The sequence below is a fragment of the Centruroides sculpturatus genome, unplaced genomic scaffold, assembly GCF_000671375.1.
Source record: "Centruroides sculpturatus isolate CEXI.00-Female unplaced genomic scaffold, Cexi_2.0 scaffold49, whole genome shotgun sequence".
NCBI lineage: Eukaryota > Metazoa > Arthropoda > Arachnida > Scorpiones > Buthidae > Centruroides > Centruroides sculpturatus.
This window is the reverse complement of record NW_019384317.1, coordinates 561362-579492: the sequence shown is the minus strand read 5'-3', so window position 1 is coordinate 579492 and position 18131 is coordinate 561362. Positions and strand designations below refer to the sequence as shown.

The window sequence follows — 18131 nt, the reverse complement described above, 5'->3', positions numbered from 1 at the left end:
TATCTTTATATCATGTTAATCATATCCTTTTAATCTATATAATTATTGTTTTATTTGTCTTATATCTATATTTTTAATAACTTTTTATTAACCTTTTATATTGTTATATGGACTAAGCTTGGAATCTATGAAACTATACAAAAATATTGAACAATCTTAAAAGATTTCCTGTATTTGATGTTTGAGGATTGATTGATAAATGAGATATCCTACTGCAGTATTTCAAAGTGTAGGAATAGATCCTGTGATCGTCATGTTCTGTCATTACATAACAGTCAAGTTTAAACATATATTCATCTTCTATATTTGGTACAAAACAGCAATCAAATATTTAAATTAGAAGGTTCATGCTAAAGGAAAACGATCAATTTAGTAAAGTATTGTGAAACCTTACAAAGACTTAACAGATATATTCACAGAGTAAAGCTACAAAAGAATATTTTTATTGCTCTGATAATGCAAAACCATACTTCAGTAAGGATGATGAAGATGCTTTTGAACCTAAAGATACTCTCCTTACAGCCAAGATCTGACACTATCAGATTTTTGATTGCTCCAAAATTAAAAGGGATAAGCCAACAACTACTGGATTATATTGGGCTATTATAATGTGATTATTTTAAATTAATTACTAAATAATTTGTTTCATCATGTTATAAGAGCCCAGTAAAATCCAATAGTTATTGGTTTATTATGTATGTATATCAGGTTTGTAGGTGGTGTTTTATTAAAAGGGATGTTGAAAGCAATGCTTTTTGTCAGATGCCAAAATCAAGTTGCTATGTAGGAATGATCAAGTAAAATTAAATCTTTTTAATGCACAGAATACAAAAATGGGTTGAATGTTTAGAAAAATGCTATTCTAAATGGTAATTATCTTTAAATATATATGGTTCAAATGAATGATTTTTAGTACTTTTTAAAACTGATTATATTATTCTCTCTTTCCAAGCTAATTTTATTAAAAAGGATATATTATTTATCTACAACTATGCTTTGTCTTATTTTCTACTTTACACCATTTATCTTATTGTTAGATTGGCAGTGAAGTTTTAGGATATAGTTTCATATATGAATGTCACTTTTCTTATGGATATCTATGTATTAAAGCTAAATAATTGCCAAATTATATTACTACTACTATTAATAATTAAATGCCAAGTTGCAGGTATGAGTCCTGCTACAGGCAGATTCTATTCTTTCAGAACTTCTAAATTAATTGTTAAAATATTGCCAAATTACTTAGCATTTAATTATTAATTGTAGTAGTAATATAGCCCAATATAATCAGGCAATTGTTTGGCTTTCATATCAGGTTCTAGAAGTTGATATATGGATATCTATTATTTTTTAAATTGTTATTTTATTTGGAAAAAGAACTTGCCTGCAATGGCTTGTGACATTACTTGTGAATGACAATAAATATATCAGTTTCTTTTTCAAATATAAATATTAAAGTTATTAAAATAGTATTAATATATACAGTATGTGTTATATTTTGTTACCCTTTACACTCTGTGAGCACTAAGAGGGCCTTTTAACAAGCCCATTGTGGCCCACCATGACACCCCGTTATGGGCCTCCTGGATGGTGAGAGGCAGAGACTGACTAGAACATATGCCCTGAAAAATTCCTAGGGTTTTTGACCCATCTCAATTTGTTCCCAATTCTTCAAAGCAGTAGGCTAACATTAATCACTCAGCCATTTTAATATGAGTGGTGTCCAGAAAATAAAGAATGTTTGGCTATAAAAAAAAAAGAGAAAACAGTAATGATAGGCAAAAGTTTTATTAAGTAATTAGTTTAGTTTAAGACCAGTTACTTTTCTACAGTGTCATTATTAAGATGAAAGCTCTTGTCATAGTGTGATACTAGTTTTTGGATTTTTTGTCATAGACTTCCACCACCAGTTCTTTCAGCCAGTTAGTGCCAGCTTCTTTCATCTCATCATCTGTCCAAAATGTTCCAAATCCACCCAAAACTCTTTCAGCTTGGGGAAAGTTGTGAAAGTCACTAGGGAGCCATGTTGTGACTATGGTGGGTGGTTAAAAATATCCCATCCAAATTTCTGAAGCACAGCTTGAGTGGCTGCAGTGTGATCATGTGTTATCTTCCTTGATCAAACATTAAAGACCATTTTCTCCTATTTGCTTCATTTATAATGTGATCACCATACCCTTTCATGATTTCATTATGAATATCTTTAGGACAAACTTTTTTTTTCTATTTAGAAAACAAATAACACTTTGCATTTGACAGGATTTTCAAATTTTATACACATTTTAACCCTTGACAAAACTAACAATAAACCTACCATTGTCAAAACTGTACATGTGTAGCTAACCCATCAGAGAACAAATTGAACCTGAATCGATGGCAGTCATTTTCCTGTGTAGAGTGCTATATGCAAATCATCATTATTTTCTGGACACCCCTCATATTTCAATTATAGTTTAGCTATGCTACTTATAAATTAAAGTCTATTTAATTAGCTTTTACCAATAATCTGATCAAAATTAAGTAAATAATAAATTTGTTGTTGTAATTTTCAAAAACTATGAAGCAGCTTATGTAATACTTTACTGTAATAAAATTATTATTATTATTATTATTTTTTTTGGTCAAAATTTTTTAAATTAATGAAATTAATCTGAAATTAACAATTAAATTAAAATATATATTTTGTTGTAAAATTGTATATTTCTAAAATCTAAGACTGATATTTTTCTAAATTAATTTATACTGACAATTGAGAAAATAATAAAATAGTTACAAAGTGATTTCTTTAGCAATATGAAAGAGCAATTTTCTATTTATCTATATTTTAAAACAATTTTCTTTAAATTTACAGCTTAATAATTGGATGTCAATAATCATTATGTTCATTATTAATAATTGCATTTATCTATCCTTCCCTCTTTTTTCAAACTAATGATAGAAATCAAATTCTTCTTATTCACAAATTGTTGCATATTCTGTTTTATAAAAGCAAATACTAACATATGATTTGTGTTAGTAATGCTTCATGTTCTAGAAATGTAATTTTTTTATTAAAAATTTTTTAATTAATAATTTAGTAAATTTTCTGTAAAGTAAACAAACATTTAAATTATTATTATTATTTGTAACAACTTTATTTGGATGTAATAAATTTTTTCAGCTTCAGTCTTTAAATTATGAAAATTATCTTATTTGTGATATGGTAGTAGTTAAAAATGTTGTTGATTATTAATATGTAACTTCTATTTTAATTCATTTGAAATTTTTTGTTTCAAAGATTACTTTTAACCTAAGATTTAGAATGCATAATAGATGAGATTATTTTTATGTCAAGGTCTTAGAAAGATTTATTGAAGTTTAGATTTTGAACTGTATAATAAATAATACAGCTATGTTTATGACATAAATTTTAATTTATACATTATTATGTAATTAAGTAATACTACAATTAATTATATTAATTAAAATTAAATAATAATTTAATCTTTTAAGTATTTTTTAAAATATTTTATGAATGCATAACAATTAACTGTGTAATTAATTATGAAATATCTTTTATAGCCCTGTGTTCAAATAGTTTGCCATAAACGTTCACATGAATCATTGCTGTCATTGGGTATTAATAAAATAGCAGAATGGAAACCAGACAACAGAGCCATTGTTGTGGCTGTAAGTATAATAAATATTCTCTACATTTAATGTGTTATTGATAGACAAATTCTTACAAATATTAGAATTTGTCAATTAAAACTATTTGTATTTTGTGTTAATAAATTTTCAAACAAAAAATTTACTGTCACGATCTGATTTGTACACTTACATTTGTTAGTAATCAAAAAGACTTGCCACTTCATTAGTGTTTATAATGTATTATATTATTATTTTATAAATGAAACAAAGGGGATATATCTGATCAAAATACAAAAATAAAATATTTTAAATTTATATTTTGATAAATAAAATAAAATTTGATTAAAAATTTTATTCAATTTTAATAATTTAAAATAATAATGAATAGATTAATTGTTATCTTATCATATTCATAAAATAAAGAAACTGTTCTGAAATTTAATCTTTGTGCAAACATTGTTTCATTGCAGATGTGCAGATGTATCCCTGAGAATCTATTTTATATTTCATAATTACATATAATGAAATAGAAACCAGATGTATAAATATAAACAGACTTATTTCTTTTACTATTCATAAAGTCTGAGTACTGTATACAATAAAAATGTCTTTATTATATTCAAAATATTAATTTTAAAAAACAGAAGCAAAGAAAACTGTTATTTGTAATGAATGAATATATGTACAGAATATCATTTGTGTTACTGTACAAAATAATTTTATTAGATTTTTTTTTACTGATTCATTTTTATACAGCAGATGTACTTGCATTTATATTTTACTATCCTTTTATTTTACTCTATGACCAATAATATTGAATGAGTTAGTATTTATGAATAACTATTCTTTATGTTTGAGATAAAGTTTTAAAGTAAGATGATAAATGTTTTATTCATGATGAAAAATTTAATATTTTCAGAAATTTTGAATTTACAGTATTTAGTAATTTATGCAATACAGTTCATTATTAAAATAAAATTCAATTGCTAATTGGTTTTTATTATAAAATTAAATTGTAGACTTATTCAATTATTTTCAGTTTATTCAAGATGGGCATGATTTTAATAGTTTACAGTTTTAAAATCATAAATTTATTTTCTACAAAATAAAAAATTTGTTTACTAAAGAATTAAAATTAAAAACAAAAAAGTTTTTCATAAGAGTTTTTTAGAAAGCAAATTCATATTTAAATTGAAATACTTAAATATAAATGTGAAACATTTCTATTGCATTTAATTTTTAACTTCTTAGTGATTTAAAACAGTATATTCAATATTCCAAATTAGGTTTAATAAATAAAATAACATAAAGATTAATTCATTTATTATTATTATTAGAGGAAAGGTGGTATTATGGAACACTGCGGGTATTATGGAATTACCCCATTTCGAATTGATAATAAAGGCAAACTGTAGCGGATTGTGGCTAAACTGAACTAGGCAGACATCCATAGCAAGGGGAAAACCCGTTTTACTTCAGTTAAACGGTTGTCCGTATTTAATCAGCAAATTTGTTTTTTTCAAAATTCGCAAGTTTTGAATGCTAAGTGAATTTAATTATTTTTAAAATATAAATCGTGTAGTTGTAGGTTCACTGGTGCATGTATTCCGTTCCAGAGACTTAGGGGTACATATTAATCTGTGTGATGTTCACGTTTTTTAAATTTTGGTCTCGACAGACATAAGTTAATTCGAGATGGCGATGCGTGAAATACGGACCCCTTTGGTGCTTTTACAGTAATATGGAACTCAACTCCTCCGAACTCTCTCTTTGCAATCAGACATTCGTCCGGAGCAATTTGGGAAAAAGACACTAGGTAGAAAGTCTGAAAATATCGAAAAAGAGCTGCTGGAATATATATTGTTGATGGAGGTCATATTTTTCTATTATAAAAGCATTTTTGCGATAAAATACATTGGAGTAAATAATTTTGTAATTATTTAACATTTTTTGTCCTTTCCTATTTGTTTTTGGCTACATTAAAGCATTTTTTTGAAAATATACAGTAAGGTTCCATATTACCACCCGATTTTCTCTAAGCCTACTTTCGGACTTTTTGTACAAAAGCCTTCAAAAACCATACTTATAATTACACTAGCGAAAAATCCAATTAGGAACATTTAGTTTACTAGTTACCAGTACTTTTCGCACAAAAAATGTGGGTGTAGTTATGATACCTTGTTTACAATTCACTAAAATGTAATTGGGGTTCTATAATACCACCTTCTCCTCTATTATTTTTAAAGTTTCTGGTTATTTTTGAATATTAATTGCATATAAACAGTATAAGAAGAATTTTGAAAACATTTGAAAAAAGTTAATGTTAATATTAATATTTCATTTCTATTTAATATTTTAGCATATGATTTCACTTTTTTACACTCATTCAGTTTCTGTTACATTAAAAAATATCAGAGATGAATGAAATTTTGGCATAATAATTACATGACTATGTAATAAAATAATTAATACATTATGTTATATTTATAATAATTAAATAAATTCTCATTAATAAGAATAGCAATTTTTTGTGCCATTGAATTCACCATACTTCCAGTAGTTGAACACTGTTTCAGTCCCATATTTTCTTTACCAAATTATTATTAGTCCCTACCAAAATTGTACTGCAGTGATTACAGCACAGTTTATACAGACATATATGGCACTGGTATAGTGTTGGATTATTTAGAAGTAAAATTAATTCAATAGCACATAAACAAATTTGACAGCATGGAGTCAACTGTTAACGATGCATCAAAACACAAGTGGGGTTACTGATCACAACATTAGAGTGCACTACTGTCATTAGTAATCAGTATTATCAAGTTGGTGGATCTTGCTAAATTTAGTGAGAAGTACAGTACTTTTGCTGGGAAACTTTGAGGGACTGATTTTTATATTATAGAGTATTTGGGTTGCAATATGAAAAAATTGAAGTCTTATTTATAAATTCCCACTATCATCAGTCTGTCTTTCCTTAATCCTGAGAACAGAGTTAGTTAGATGAAAGCTGAGACCAGATATGGAAATCTTAGGGACTGGTGGCTCCTTATTAACTATATATGAACTTCTGGTGCAAACCAGAAGTCATGTTATTTCAATTCAAAAATTTTTCCATGAAAGGAGTTGGATAGATGACCTGCACAACTCTATTGCTAATGGAAAACTATGATATGCAAGAGCAAGACATTACTAATTTGAGGTGGAGATCATATATTTTAAATTTTAAAATTATTAAAAATTGTAGCCTGGCATTGTGATGATGTCGCAAATAATTGCTCATTTGTTATAAGATATTGTATCTTTCTTGAGCAGCCTAACATGACAAGCCTAACAACCTATAGTATTGTGCCCAAGCTTAGGCTCTATATCATGCTATGTTTACTGGGAAGATGTTCAAATTTAGTGGAAACTGGAGTATGAACTAGTGGGAAGCTTGTCTACAACTTGGTAGCATGCTGGTAATATGCAAGAGTTGACTAGTGTCAGATTACTGTATATTAAACTAGCGAACTGCCTGATTACCGATATTGTACTATATATCCATTTTTTCAATTAGATATATAATATCTAATTGAAAAAAATTGAGAATTAAGATATTATATATACAGTGGGTGATCGGTTAACGAACAGTTTGGACTATGAACAAATCGGATAACAAACACTTTCACGAAAGATTTTTATGTTTGGATAACGAACACCTCGCAGAACAAACACAATAAGAAGCAATGTAAAATAATGAATACTGATTGGTCTTCCCTTGTCTTCAGACAACAATTTGAAACTTTTTGGAGCACAGGAGACATTGACATCAATGCTCAGTTCGGTATACACTGATCAGAGAGTATTTCTCCAAACTTTGAAACTCTCCCTTGTAATTCCAGTCTTTTATTTTTCTGATTTTTTTTATACTATTTTTTTTTTTCATGAGACTGTCAGATGGGCACTTGTTAAGTTTTGCATCTTATCTAAGAAAGGTACTGTATAATCAAGAAGACTCAAGCAGCTAAAGGAGTAACAAAAATCACATCTGAGAAATATGAACTTTGAAGAGTTCATAATGGAACCTGAAATGGATCTGAAGACAGAAGTACGCCAAGAACTCTTGAATAAAGAACACCAAGAAACTCACCAGATTGCTTTGCTCACCAGATTTTAGATTGCTTGCTTCTAGTTAAAAGATCTTTATAAATTTCCTTATATGGTGCTAAGCACTTATGAAGAATAAAGCAAGTATGGAGTAAGGGAAAAACATCTGGCAACATCAGAAGCAGAAGTGTCAAGACCTGGCAACGTTGAAACAAGTTTCGAGAAGGACCATGTGTATGGACAGAAGGCGAAGAAAGAAAATTTACATACTTAAGTACTAATAGTACATGAAAATAATAATTTTCGTGAACTATTAGTATATAAGTATGTAAATATTTATTACATTTCATGTTGTACGAGGGTTTTACCCAATTCTTGAACCGTGTCAGAGTGAATCCGTGCTATAACAGTACCGTGTTATACGGGGATGGTCCCAATTCTCAAACCGTGTTAGAATGAATCTGTGTTATACGGGGGTTACCTGTATTTTTATTTTTTGGAGTTTCTAGAACAAATTCCTATAAAAAGCTATTGTAAATCAATAATCAGTTAATGAATAATTCAGATAGCAAACAAAGTCTTGGAACAGATTATGTTTGTTAATTAATCACCCACTGTATATATCTTATATCAATGTATATAGTATATATGTTCTGTCAAATTCAAGAAATGTTGCTTATTTTATGAAATAAGCTAAAGTTTGTGTGATTTGTGAAATTAGAAGTTGTATCAGTTTTACAAATATGACAATATTCCTGCTAAATTCAGGAATTGTGAATTGTACCAAGTGACACTCATGCAACATTATTGTAAATTTATGAACATACTTTGAAGATTTTTCATTTTGTTTATTGTTTTGATGTTTCTAATTTTGAAGTTTTTGCCGTAAATACTTACTTTTATTCATTATATGCATAAGCTTTCTTTAATCAATATTTAATTTTAACAAACATCCAACTCAGTACTGAATTTTAAGCCTAACTCAGAATTTATTCTATTTCACTTGATATTAATTAAATAATGAAATAAGAAAAAATTACATTATTCAATTAATACAAGAAAATGATACNGACAGAAGGCGAAGAAAGAAAATTTACATACTTAAGTACTAATAGTACATGAAAATAATAATTTTCGTGAACTATTAGTATATAAGTATGTAAATATTTATTACATTTCATGTTGTACGAGGGTTTTACCCAATTCTTGAACCGTGTCAGAGTGAATCCGTGCTATAACAGTATCGTGTTATACGGGGATGGTCCCAATTCTCAAACCGTGTTGGAATGAATCTGTGTTATACGGGGGTTACCTGTATTTTTATTTTTTGGAGTTTCTAGAACAAATTCCTATAAAAAGCTATTGTAAATCGATAATCAGTTAATGAATAATTCAGATAGCAAACAAAGTCTTGGAACAGATTATGTTTGTTAATTAATCACCCACTGTATATATCTTATATCAATGTATATAGTATATATGTTCTGTCAAATTCAAGAAATGTTGCTTATTTTATGAAATAAGCTAAAGTTTGTGTGATTTGTGAAATTAGAAGTTGTATCAGTTTTACAAATATGACAATATTCCTGCTAAATTCAGGAATTGTGAATTGTACCAAGTGACACTCATGCAACATTATTGTAAATTTATGAACATACTTTGAAGATTTTTCATTTTGTTTATTGTTTTGATGTTTCTAATTTTGAAGTTTTTGCCGTAAATACTTACTTTTATTCATTATATGCATAAGCTTTCTTTAATCAATATTTAATTTTAACAAACATCCAACTCAGTACTGAATTTTAAGCCTAACTCAGAATTTATTCTATTTCACTTGATATTAATTAAATAATGAAATAAGAAAAAATTACATTATTCAATTAATACAAGAAAATGATACCATGATAATTGCAGATTAGATACATAATAATCAACTAACTTATTAATTAAACAAAAATATACTGTATATTAATTTATGTTTTTAGTTTTAATACAGATTAATCAATTAATACTCTTATTCAAAAAATAATGTGTAATAATAACATATTTGTTTCTGGTAATTTGTTTAAATGTTAAATTATTACTAAGCAGTGACAAACATCCTCTGTGTTCCAAATGTAGAAATGATATTTACATCATTACAGTAAGGAATGAAAATATTGTATAGCTTCATTACACTTTTAATTATTTCACTAAGATTTTTAACTCTAAATTATATAAATCTGTTTTATATAAATAAACATCATTAGGAAGTATAAAATACAGTATTTGTATTTATACTAAAATGATTTAAATTATGTATTCAATAAAGCAATGAAATATCTGTATCTTTTTTACTTTTGCAAACTTAATAGATTTTTTCAACCTGTATTTTAAAGTTTGTTTTTTGTTTTTGATTGTCAACATCTGCTTACTATATATTAATCAGCTGTTTTCAATTATTAAATAATAAAAGTAACAAAACATTTAAGTAATTACTGCAACAGAAAATTTTAAACATATATGTATATATGCTTACAACTTTGTTACAGTAATTACTTAAATGTTTTATTGTCTTTATTACTTAATAATTTAAAACAGCTGATTAATAAATCCTTATAAAAATTTAAGTAAGAAAATATAATGGATTTATTGTTGTTTTAAATGAAAAAAAACTGTATTTATTAGTATTATTGGATTTATTTTGTTCATTGATATTTGCTCTATATTTTGTCATTAAAAACTTCTAATATTTATGAAAATGCAAATAAAAAAAATGCTGTTTTGCATTTTATATTTATTTTTTTAATGCTTAAAAATAATAAAATAATCTGAGCAAGATTCTTCAATACTTAATAATCTTTGTTTTAGTTTTTATTATTATTTTTGGACATTCATGTGTATTTATAACATATTACATATATACATAAGAAAATAATTCAAATAATCATAAAAAACGATAGAACTTAATTGTTTTCATTCAGTTTTTGTTATTTCTGTACAAAAATAATTGAAAATGAATGAAAATAAATTGACCAAAAATAATATAAAGTTGAATATTATGAGGAAAATAAAAATATACTTTAATACATTATAAATTTCAAAGAAGTATTTTTTAAAATCTTTTTGTTATTTAAAATGAATAAATAACTTTGTTTATATTTTTACTTAGTTACTTATTTAAGACACATTTTTTTCCGTGATTATTTAAATTCAAACTTTGAATATTAAAATATGATTTTAAAAAATTTGATTTAGAAATGATTAAAATAATATGCAGTTCTTTTAAACAAAACACATCCGAATATGCTAACTTTTAAATAAAATAAGAAATCAATTTAAGATTACAAATTAACATAAAACTAGCTAATTTAAAAGAAAACAACAAAATATTAAACCTTGATATAGCAGTTATATAAGATTATGTCCTTAGAGCAGTAGGCTCATCTTGGCCATCAGGTTCTCTTTTTGCAACTTTATTAATGTGTACATGTAGATATTGCACTGTAGAAGTTAGATCTGTTCACTATACATCATTTTAAAGATTAAATATAGATTTATATATGATAGGTAATAATTGGTATTATTCTAGTTTTTAAAAATATATATGAAGAAATAATAAATTTTTTTTCATACAAAACACATTTAGATAAAAACTCACAACTTTTAATTTTCTGCTATTTTATTATAAAAATTAATATAAATTAGTTGTGCCTGTGAATAAATGCAAATAACTTTCACATTATTTGCACTTATATGATACAAAATATTGAATGCAAAAAAATGTTATTACTATATTTGGGAAATTATTGTGATCAGAAACTGGAACATGGAATCTTTCAGATTGGGTTAATTGCAAATATAAATGATTTTTGTGATTCTCCCAAATTTCAATGAGAGTTCACTTTTATTTTTTCAGTTTAGATTGATGTAATAAGCCAACTCAAAACCTAGACAATCTGCCAAGAGTGGCACCTTCTGGCAGGGTTCTCAGGATAAACTAGTCCTATTTAGATACAAAGAAAACTAGGAAAAGTTTATGTTCATGTATCCAGCCTGTTGGTTAGACACAAACTCATGACATACTATCAGTGTTTGGTGATTTTATCCACTATTTATTTTTTTTTTTTCCATTCAATTTTAGCAGTTTTACTTCCCAGGAATTGCTGCATTAACAGAATTAATTTAACAATAGTCATTAATTTTTTTCATTTGATTAATAAAAAAAACAAATGATTATATAGTGAAGAACATATACATTCTTTAAAAACAAAGCATTCACTGTAGAAAATGAGTGTTACAAAATATTTTGAAAACTTTATGAATTAAATTTTATATATATATCTTTAACAAATTAAATTGTTTTTGTTATGGCTATGAATTAATTAAAAATATCTACCATTCTGGCATTAAACTGTAAAAGAACACCTTTAATACCTTAATTCTCCAGTATGAAACAAAACTGACTAACATTTTTGATCAAGACTTAAGATCTTTATCAAGTCACATGTCACATTGACTTGACAAAGATCTTAAGTCTTAGATCGAAAATGTTAGTCAGTTTTCGTACTGGAGAATTAAGGTATTAAAGGGGTTTGTTAAGTTCAGTGTAACATGTGTGAGACATGTGTCAGGTGTGTGGATGTTGGCAGGTGGTGATGGACAGTCCACAGCTTGGTCACACATGTCGGTTGGGTGAGGTGACGGTGTCCCCGGGAGTGTGGGGGAGATTGTCCCGGCTAGTGAGGGTGTGTAGAGTCAGAGAGAGTGTGTGTACTGACCAGGGAGCTAACCGGAGTGAGTAGCTGTGTGGCTGGTCCAGTATTGTAACTATCAAAAAGTAGTGGAGTGCCAGAGAGTCACTCGCTGATTTGAAGAAATTAAAGTGTTTTTAATTTTTGTGTTGTTATTGTTAGAAAGAAGCGTGTACTGTGTTCTTTTTGACTGTCTATACGAAAACATTCTACACCACCACCATCATCACAACATTTGTATACAACAGGGTTCTTTTACAGTTTATGCATATCCAGTTTTCATTAGTAGAGAAAGACATTATACTGGCATTAAAAGTAATTTGTAAAGTTTCTAAGAATGTATTTTTGTAAAAAGACACACAGTAATTGAAATTGATGGTTCTTCAAGTGGAGAACAAGAGAAGCAAAAAAAAAATAAAAAAAAAAACATTTTTTTGAGAATGAATTAATAAAAGAAGGATCAAAGCTACAATCTAGAATCATATGCTTTGTAGAAATGCATAAATTGTAAAGATTAGTACAGTAGTTTATTAGATTTAAGGAATGTTGCAGACATTACTATATTTACATATATGAAATACAGAAAAGATGAGAGGAAGTTTGGCCAGACATAGTCATTGACCTAAATTATTCTAAGATTTATAACACATGATTCTGTGATGTCATCATTAATCATTTTTAACTTCTCTAATGGTTTTTCTGTTGTAAATAAATTTTTAGGATTATTATAAAGGATAAATTAAGCAAAAATTATTAAATAATTTGCATAAATTATGTACTGAATTCAGTTATGAAAATATTGATAGAATGTCATTATTCTGTATGAAATCTGAAATTTATTTCTGATTTAAACAAAAATAGTGGAATTTTGTTAGATTTAAGTAATTTTAAGTCTTCTGTTAAGAAAATTTTGATTGTACTTAGTAAAAAAATGAAATTTTTATAATAGATATATTTAATAGTTTACTAATTAAGATATTAAATTATACTTTAATTAAATGACGTGTGTGTGTGTGATTCATCTGCACAAAATATTAAGTTTTGCTTATTTATATAAACATTATACTGAAACCCAATGCTTTGCAATGATACACCAGCAACTCCCATAAATCATCCCACTATAATTTGGTAATAATAATTATTATTTCCAAATTATAGCCTGGTTGGTGGATCATTTTTGCTTATTTATCAATGATAAATATAAATTTTCATTTTAATTGCATAAGATTATATATAAAAAATATAAATAATTTAGAATAAATCAAGATTTTTGAGAATGTTTTATGTTATCATAGTTTGTGTGTTATCTTATTTTTNTAATTCTCCAGTATGAAACAAAACTGACTAACATTTTTGATCAAGACTTAAGATCTTTATCAAGTCACATGTCACATTGACTTGACAAAGATCTTAAGTCTTAGATCGAAAATGTTAGTCAGTTTTCGTACTGGAGAATTAAGGTATTAAAGGGGTTCTTTTACAGTTTATGCATATCCAGTTTTCATTAGTAGAGAAAGACATTATACTGGCATTAAAAGTAATTTGTAAAGTTTCTAAGAATGTATTTTTGTAAAAAGACACACAGTAATTGAAATTGATGGTTCTTCAAGTGGAGAACAAGAGAAGCAAAAAAAAATAAAAAAAAAAAACATTTTTTTGAGAATGAATTAATAAAAGAAGGATCAAAGCTACAATCTAGAATCATATGCTTTGTAGAAATGCATAAATTGTAAAGATTAGTACAGTAGTTTATTAGATTTAAGGAATGTTGCAGACATTACTATATTTACATATATGAAATACAGAAAAGATGAGAGGAAGTTTGGCCAGACATAGTCATTGACCTAAATTATTCTAAGATTTATAACACATGATTCTGTGATGTCATCATTAATCATTTTTAACTTCTCTAATGGTTTTTCTGTTGTAAATAAATTTTTAGGATTATTATAAAGGATAAATTAAGCAAAAATTATTAAATAATTTGCATAAATTATGTACTGAATTCAGTTATGAAAATATTGCTAGAATGTCATTATTCTGTATGAAATCTGAAATTTATTTCTGATTTAAACAAAAATAGTGGAATTTTGTTAGATTTAAGTAATTTTAAGTCTTCTGTTAAGAAAATTTTGATTGTACTTAGTAAAAAAATGAAATTTTTATAATAGATATATTTAATAGTTTACTAATTAATATCTTAAATTATACTTTAATTAAATGACGTGTGTGTGTGTGTGTCATTCATCTGCACAAAATATTAAGTTTTGCTTATTTATATAAACATTATACTGAAACCCAATGCTTTGCAATGATACACCAGCAACTCCCATAAATCATCCCACTATAATTTGGTAATAATAATTATTATTTCCAAATTATAGCCTGGTTGGTGGATCATTTTTGCTTATTTATCAATGATAAATATAAATTTTCATTTTAATTGCATAAGATTATATATAAAAAATATAAATAATTTAGAATAAATCAAGATTTTTGAGAATGTTTTATGTTATCATAGTTTGTGTGTTATCTTATTTTTTTTTATTTATGGAATAAAGTAGGTAAAATAAAATAATATCTTATTTCATAACAATAAAAATCAAGAATTATGATGATAAAATTTATTAAAACTTTTCAATGTTAGAGTTAAATTCAATAAATTATTGGTATTTAATTTCATTATTTAAAAAAATGTTTGTTTATATGTTTTGGTTAGCAAAATCTGAAATATTCAATATTTTCACATTTAATAAAATTATTTATGAAAATTAAGATTAAATTTACAAATATGTATAAAGCAGTATATTTGTATTACCAGAAGAAGAAGAAGAAAAAAAATACAATTGAATGAACTATTGCTTTTAGCACTTAATGTTGTTTTAATCTTAGTTTATATCAATTAGACACATACATGGAGGAGGACTTATCACTGAGAGAAAAAAGAACTGTATCTTATCGTAGATAATCATTAAAGATTTTGAAATTTAATTCTTGTTCACCAGTATGATAAGCCCTCATGTATATGTGCATAATTGATATAAACTAAGATTTAAAAAAAAGTATCTGAAAAACGTAATCATACAATTCAAATTATCAATATTAATAAATAAAGATTTATCATTTTAAGGATGATGATAAAGATCAATATATCTCAGTTTACATATATAAGAGTATTCTAGTTATCATTTTTTTTGTTTCAGTAAGGAATCACAGATTATTTTCTTAAAATTAATCTGTATTACAGATTTTAAAGCATGCTACTACATTTAGTAGTACATGTAACATTCTGAAATACGGTCGACCCCCCCATAACATGGTAGATATGTTCCAATTTTTATGAATCCATTTTCTATGAGTCCAGCCAATCACAGCCTGGCACATGTGCAGTTTACGGACTACGGCTGTTTGAAAGGTTTCTTCCATAAAATTAATCGATTCTAGACTAATTTGACTCAACATTTCCAAAATACATATAATTTTTTGGGAATAATCCACGTAAACTATGCTATAAACAAAAAATTGTAGGATTACTTACTGAGTGTGCACCGTTTGACTACGCCATTGCTTAAGCTTGTTTTCGTCATGGAGTTTGTCATCGAATGGCACTCACATGCTTCTTGATAAATTATTATTTTTTTTTGTAAAAAATTCGCTGAACTTTAGAGACATCTTTAATATAAATATAATTTTTATGGACGTTAAATAATAAATGGTTTTTAGTAGGTCTGCTGCTCATTTAAACTCAACGGTTTGTACAATATCCTCTATTGGTCTAGATTTGACCAATCCTGTTGCGACACGAGTCGGCGATGACGTTTTACCAAATTATAAGTTTTTTTAGGTTGTTTGTAGGAATACTGTCGCAATTTTTTCGCCATGATATAGGAATCCGAACTACAGGAACCCATGTTATAGGGGGGTCGACTGTATAAGTATATTTGTCTGTGGCTGTTTTTGACTTCTTTATATTTAATCTTGTTGTTCTAATCTTTTCAATAGTTCAATTAGCTTGTGCAATAAATAGTTTTAGTAGGTGTGTACTGATTTAATTTAAGAAAATTACTTGCAATGTTGCTAAAATAATGTATTTTGTAATATTAGATATACTATGAAACTTTATACATTAAAATTTACATACTTTAAATATATTTGAGTATAAGAATATTGAAATAAAATTTATCAATTTATTATTTGTTTAAATGATTCAGTAATATTGAATGCAGAGTATTTAATATAAATAAAAGTCTGAAATTTATTTGTGATTTTTTTGTCTAGACTTCTCAAAATCATTTATTGTTTTACCAACTGGATATGGATGATTCTACTCGTGGTCTCTATGAACAGCAAGACAGCAAGTAAATTTATGTTGATTTATTATTAAAATAATTTAACTAACTTTATATTATTAAAATAATAAATAAAAACTATAGAAATTAAATATGCAATGTTTATCAAAATACAAAAACTTTTAACATATAAGCGTTAAATTAGACACCTAAGTCACTAAATTGACGAGCGCTTTCGACGATATACACTTTCGTCTTCTTCAGGTCATTAGAACCTGAAGAAGACGAACGTTAATAAAGTTAATAAGAAAGTTAATAAAAGGACACACCCTGCCTTCCATCTTGAAAAAGCCCTAGCCAAGTTATTAAGTGGGCTCCTGCCTCCCTCCCACTTAGTTACATCATCCTCGATTGCAGCGAAGACCCACATATCCTCTGTACTAGACCACATTCCGCAAAGCGAATATATATACTACAAATTGGACGTAGTTGCCCTTTATCCCTCAGTGCCGCAATTCGAGGCGGTTATGCTGGCTAACGCGATGCTAATCAAGAACGGTTTTACAGCACAAGAAGTATTAGAATTACGTGAGGCCCTACTTTTCATTTCCGAAAATAATTATTTTCAATTCAAGGGCCAAATATATCTACAACAACAGGGAGTCCCGATGGGTTCACCACTTTCAGCGGTTTTGGCGGAGTTGATCATGAGAAACATAGAGTTCAAAATGTTTAAATTTCCCATTACGTTAAAATATCCGCTTTTATATCTTAGATATGTTGACGACATTCTTGTGGCTTGGCAGGACACCCATGAAAATTTCCTTGCCTTCAAAGACCGTCTAGCGACCACTTATCCCACTATTACTTTCACCTGGGAAAAGGAAAAGGAAAATGAAATTGCCTTCTTGGATCTAAAAATCAATAAATCCCGAAATAGCACCACATACTCCGTATTCCACAAATTCAGTGGTGTACCTCCTCTAATCCCGGCCACGGCATACCAGCCGCAACATTACGTCAATGCGGCAATTTCACCTTTGATAAGAAGGGCCTTCCTCCTATCGTCCAGCCAGGCGGCTATTGACACCGAACTTAATATTATCTGCCAAGCGATAAATGAGGCGGGCTACAGCAAAGCCAAATTTAATTACATTTTAAATAAGGTAAAAACATCACTCTTTCCCGCCACCACACTACACCGTCCGAGGGAGTCCACAATAGTCCTGCCAGCGATACCATTTTCTGGCCGTGTCACCCTCCGTATCTGTCGTATTTTTAGGCGACATGATTTGTTTCTGCCGATCTCTCCGCGGCCGAATCTTAGGAGGTTGCTGTCCAACGACAGAGATCCTTTATCCACCAATGAAAAATCGGGGGTGTATTCAGT

General features: G+C 27.5%; 1 protein-coding gene across 1 annotated transcript in view; it reads left to right on the top strand.

Annotated features, from left to right (window-relative positions):
* LOC111623693 (RAB6A-GEF complex partner protein 1-like) overlaps positions 1-18131 on the top strand; it is a 114058-nt gene that overhangs the window by 20805 nt on the left and 75122 nt on the right. The window contains exons 2-3 of the mRNA XM_023366357.1: positions 3562-3669; positions 16731-16810. Of these exons, the coding sequence (XP_023222125.1) occupies positions 3562-3669; positions 16731-16810 (188 nt within the window). The remainder of the gene's footprint in view (positions 1-3561; positions 3670-16730; positions 16811-18131) is intronic.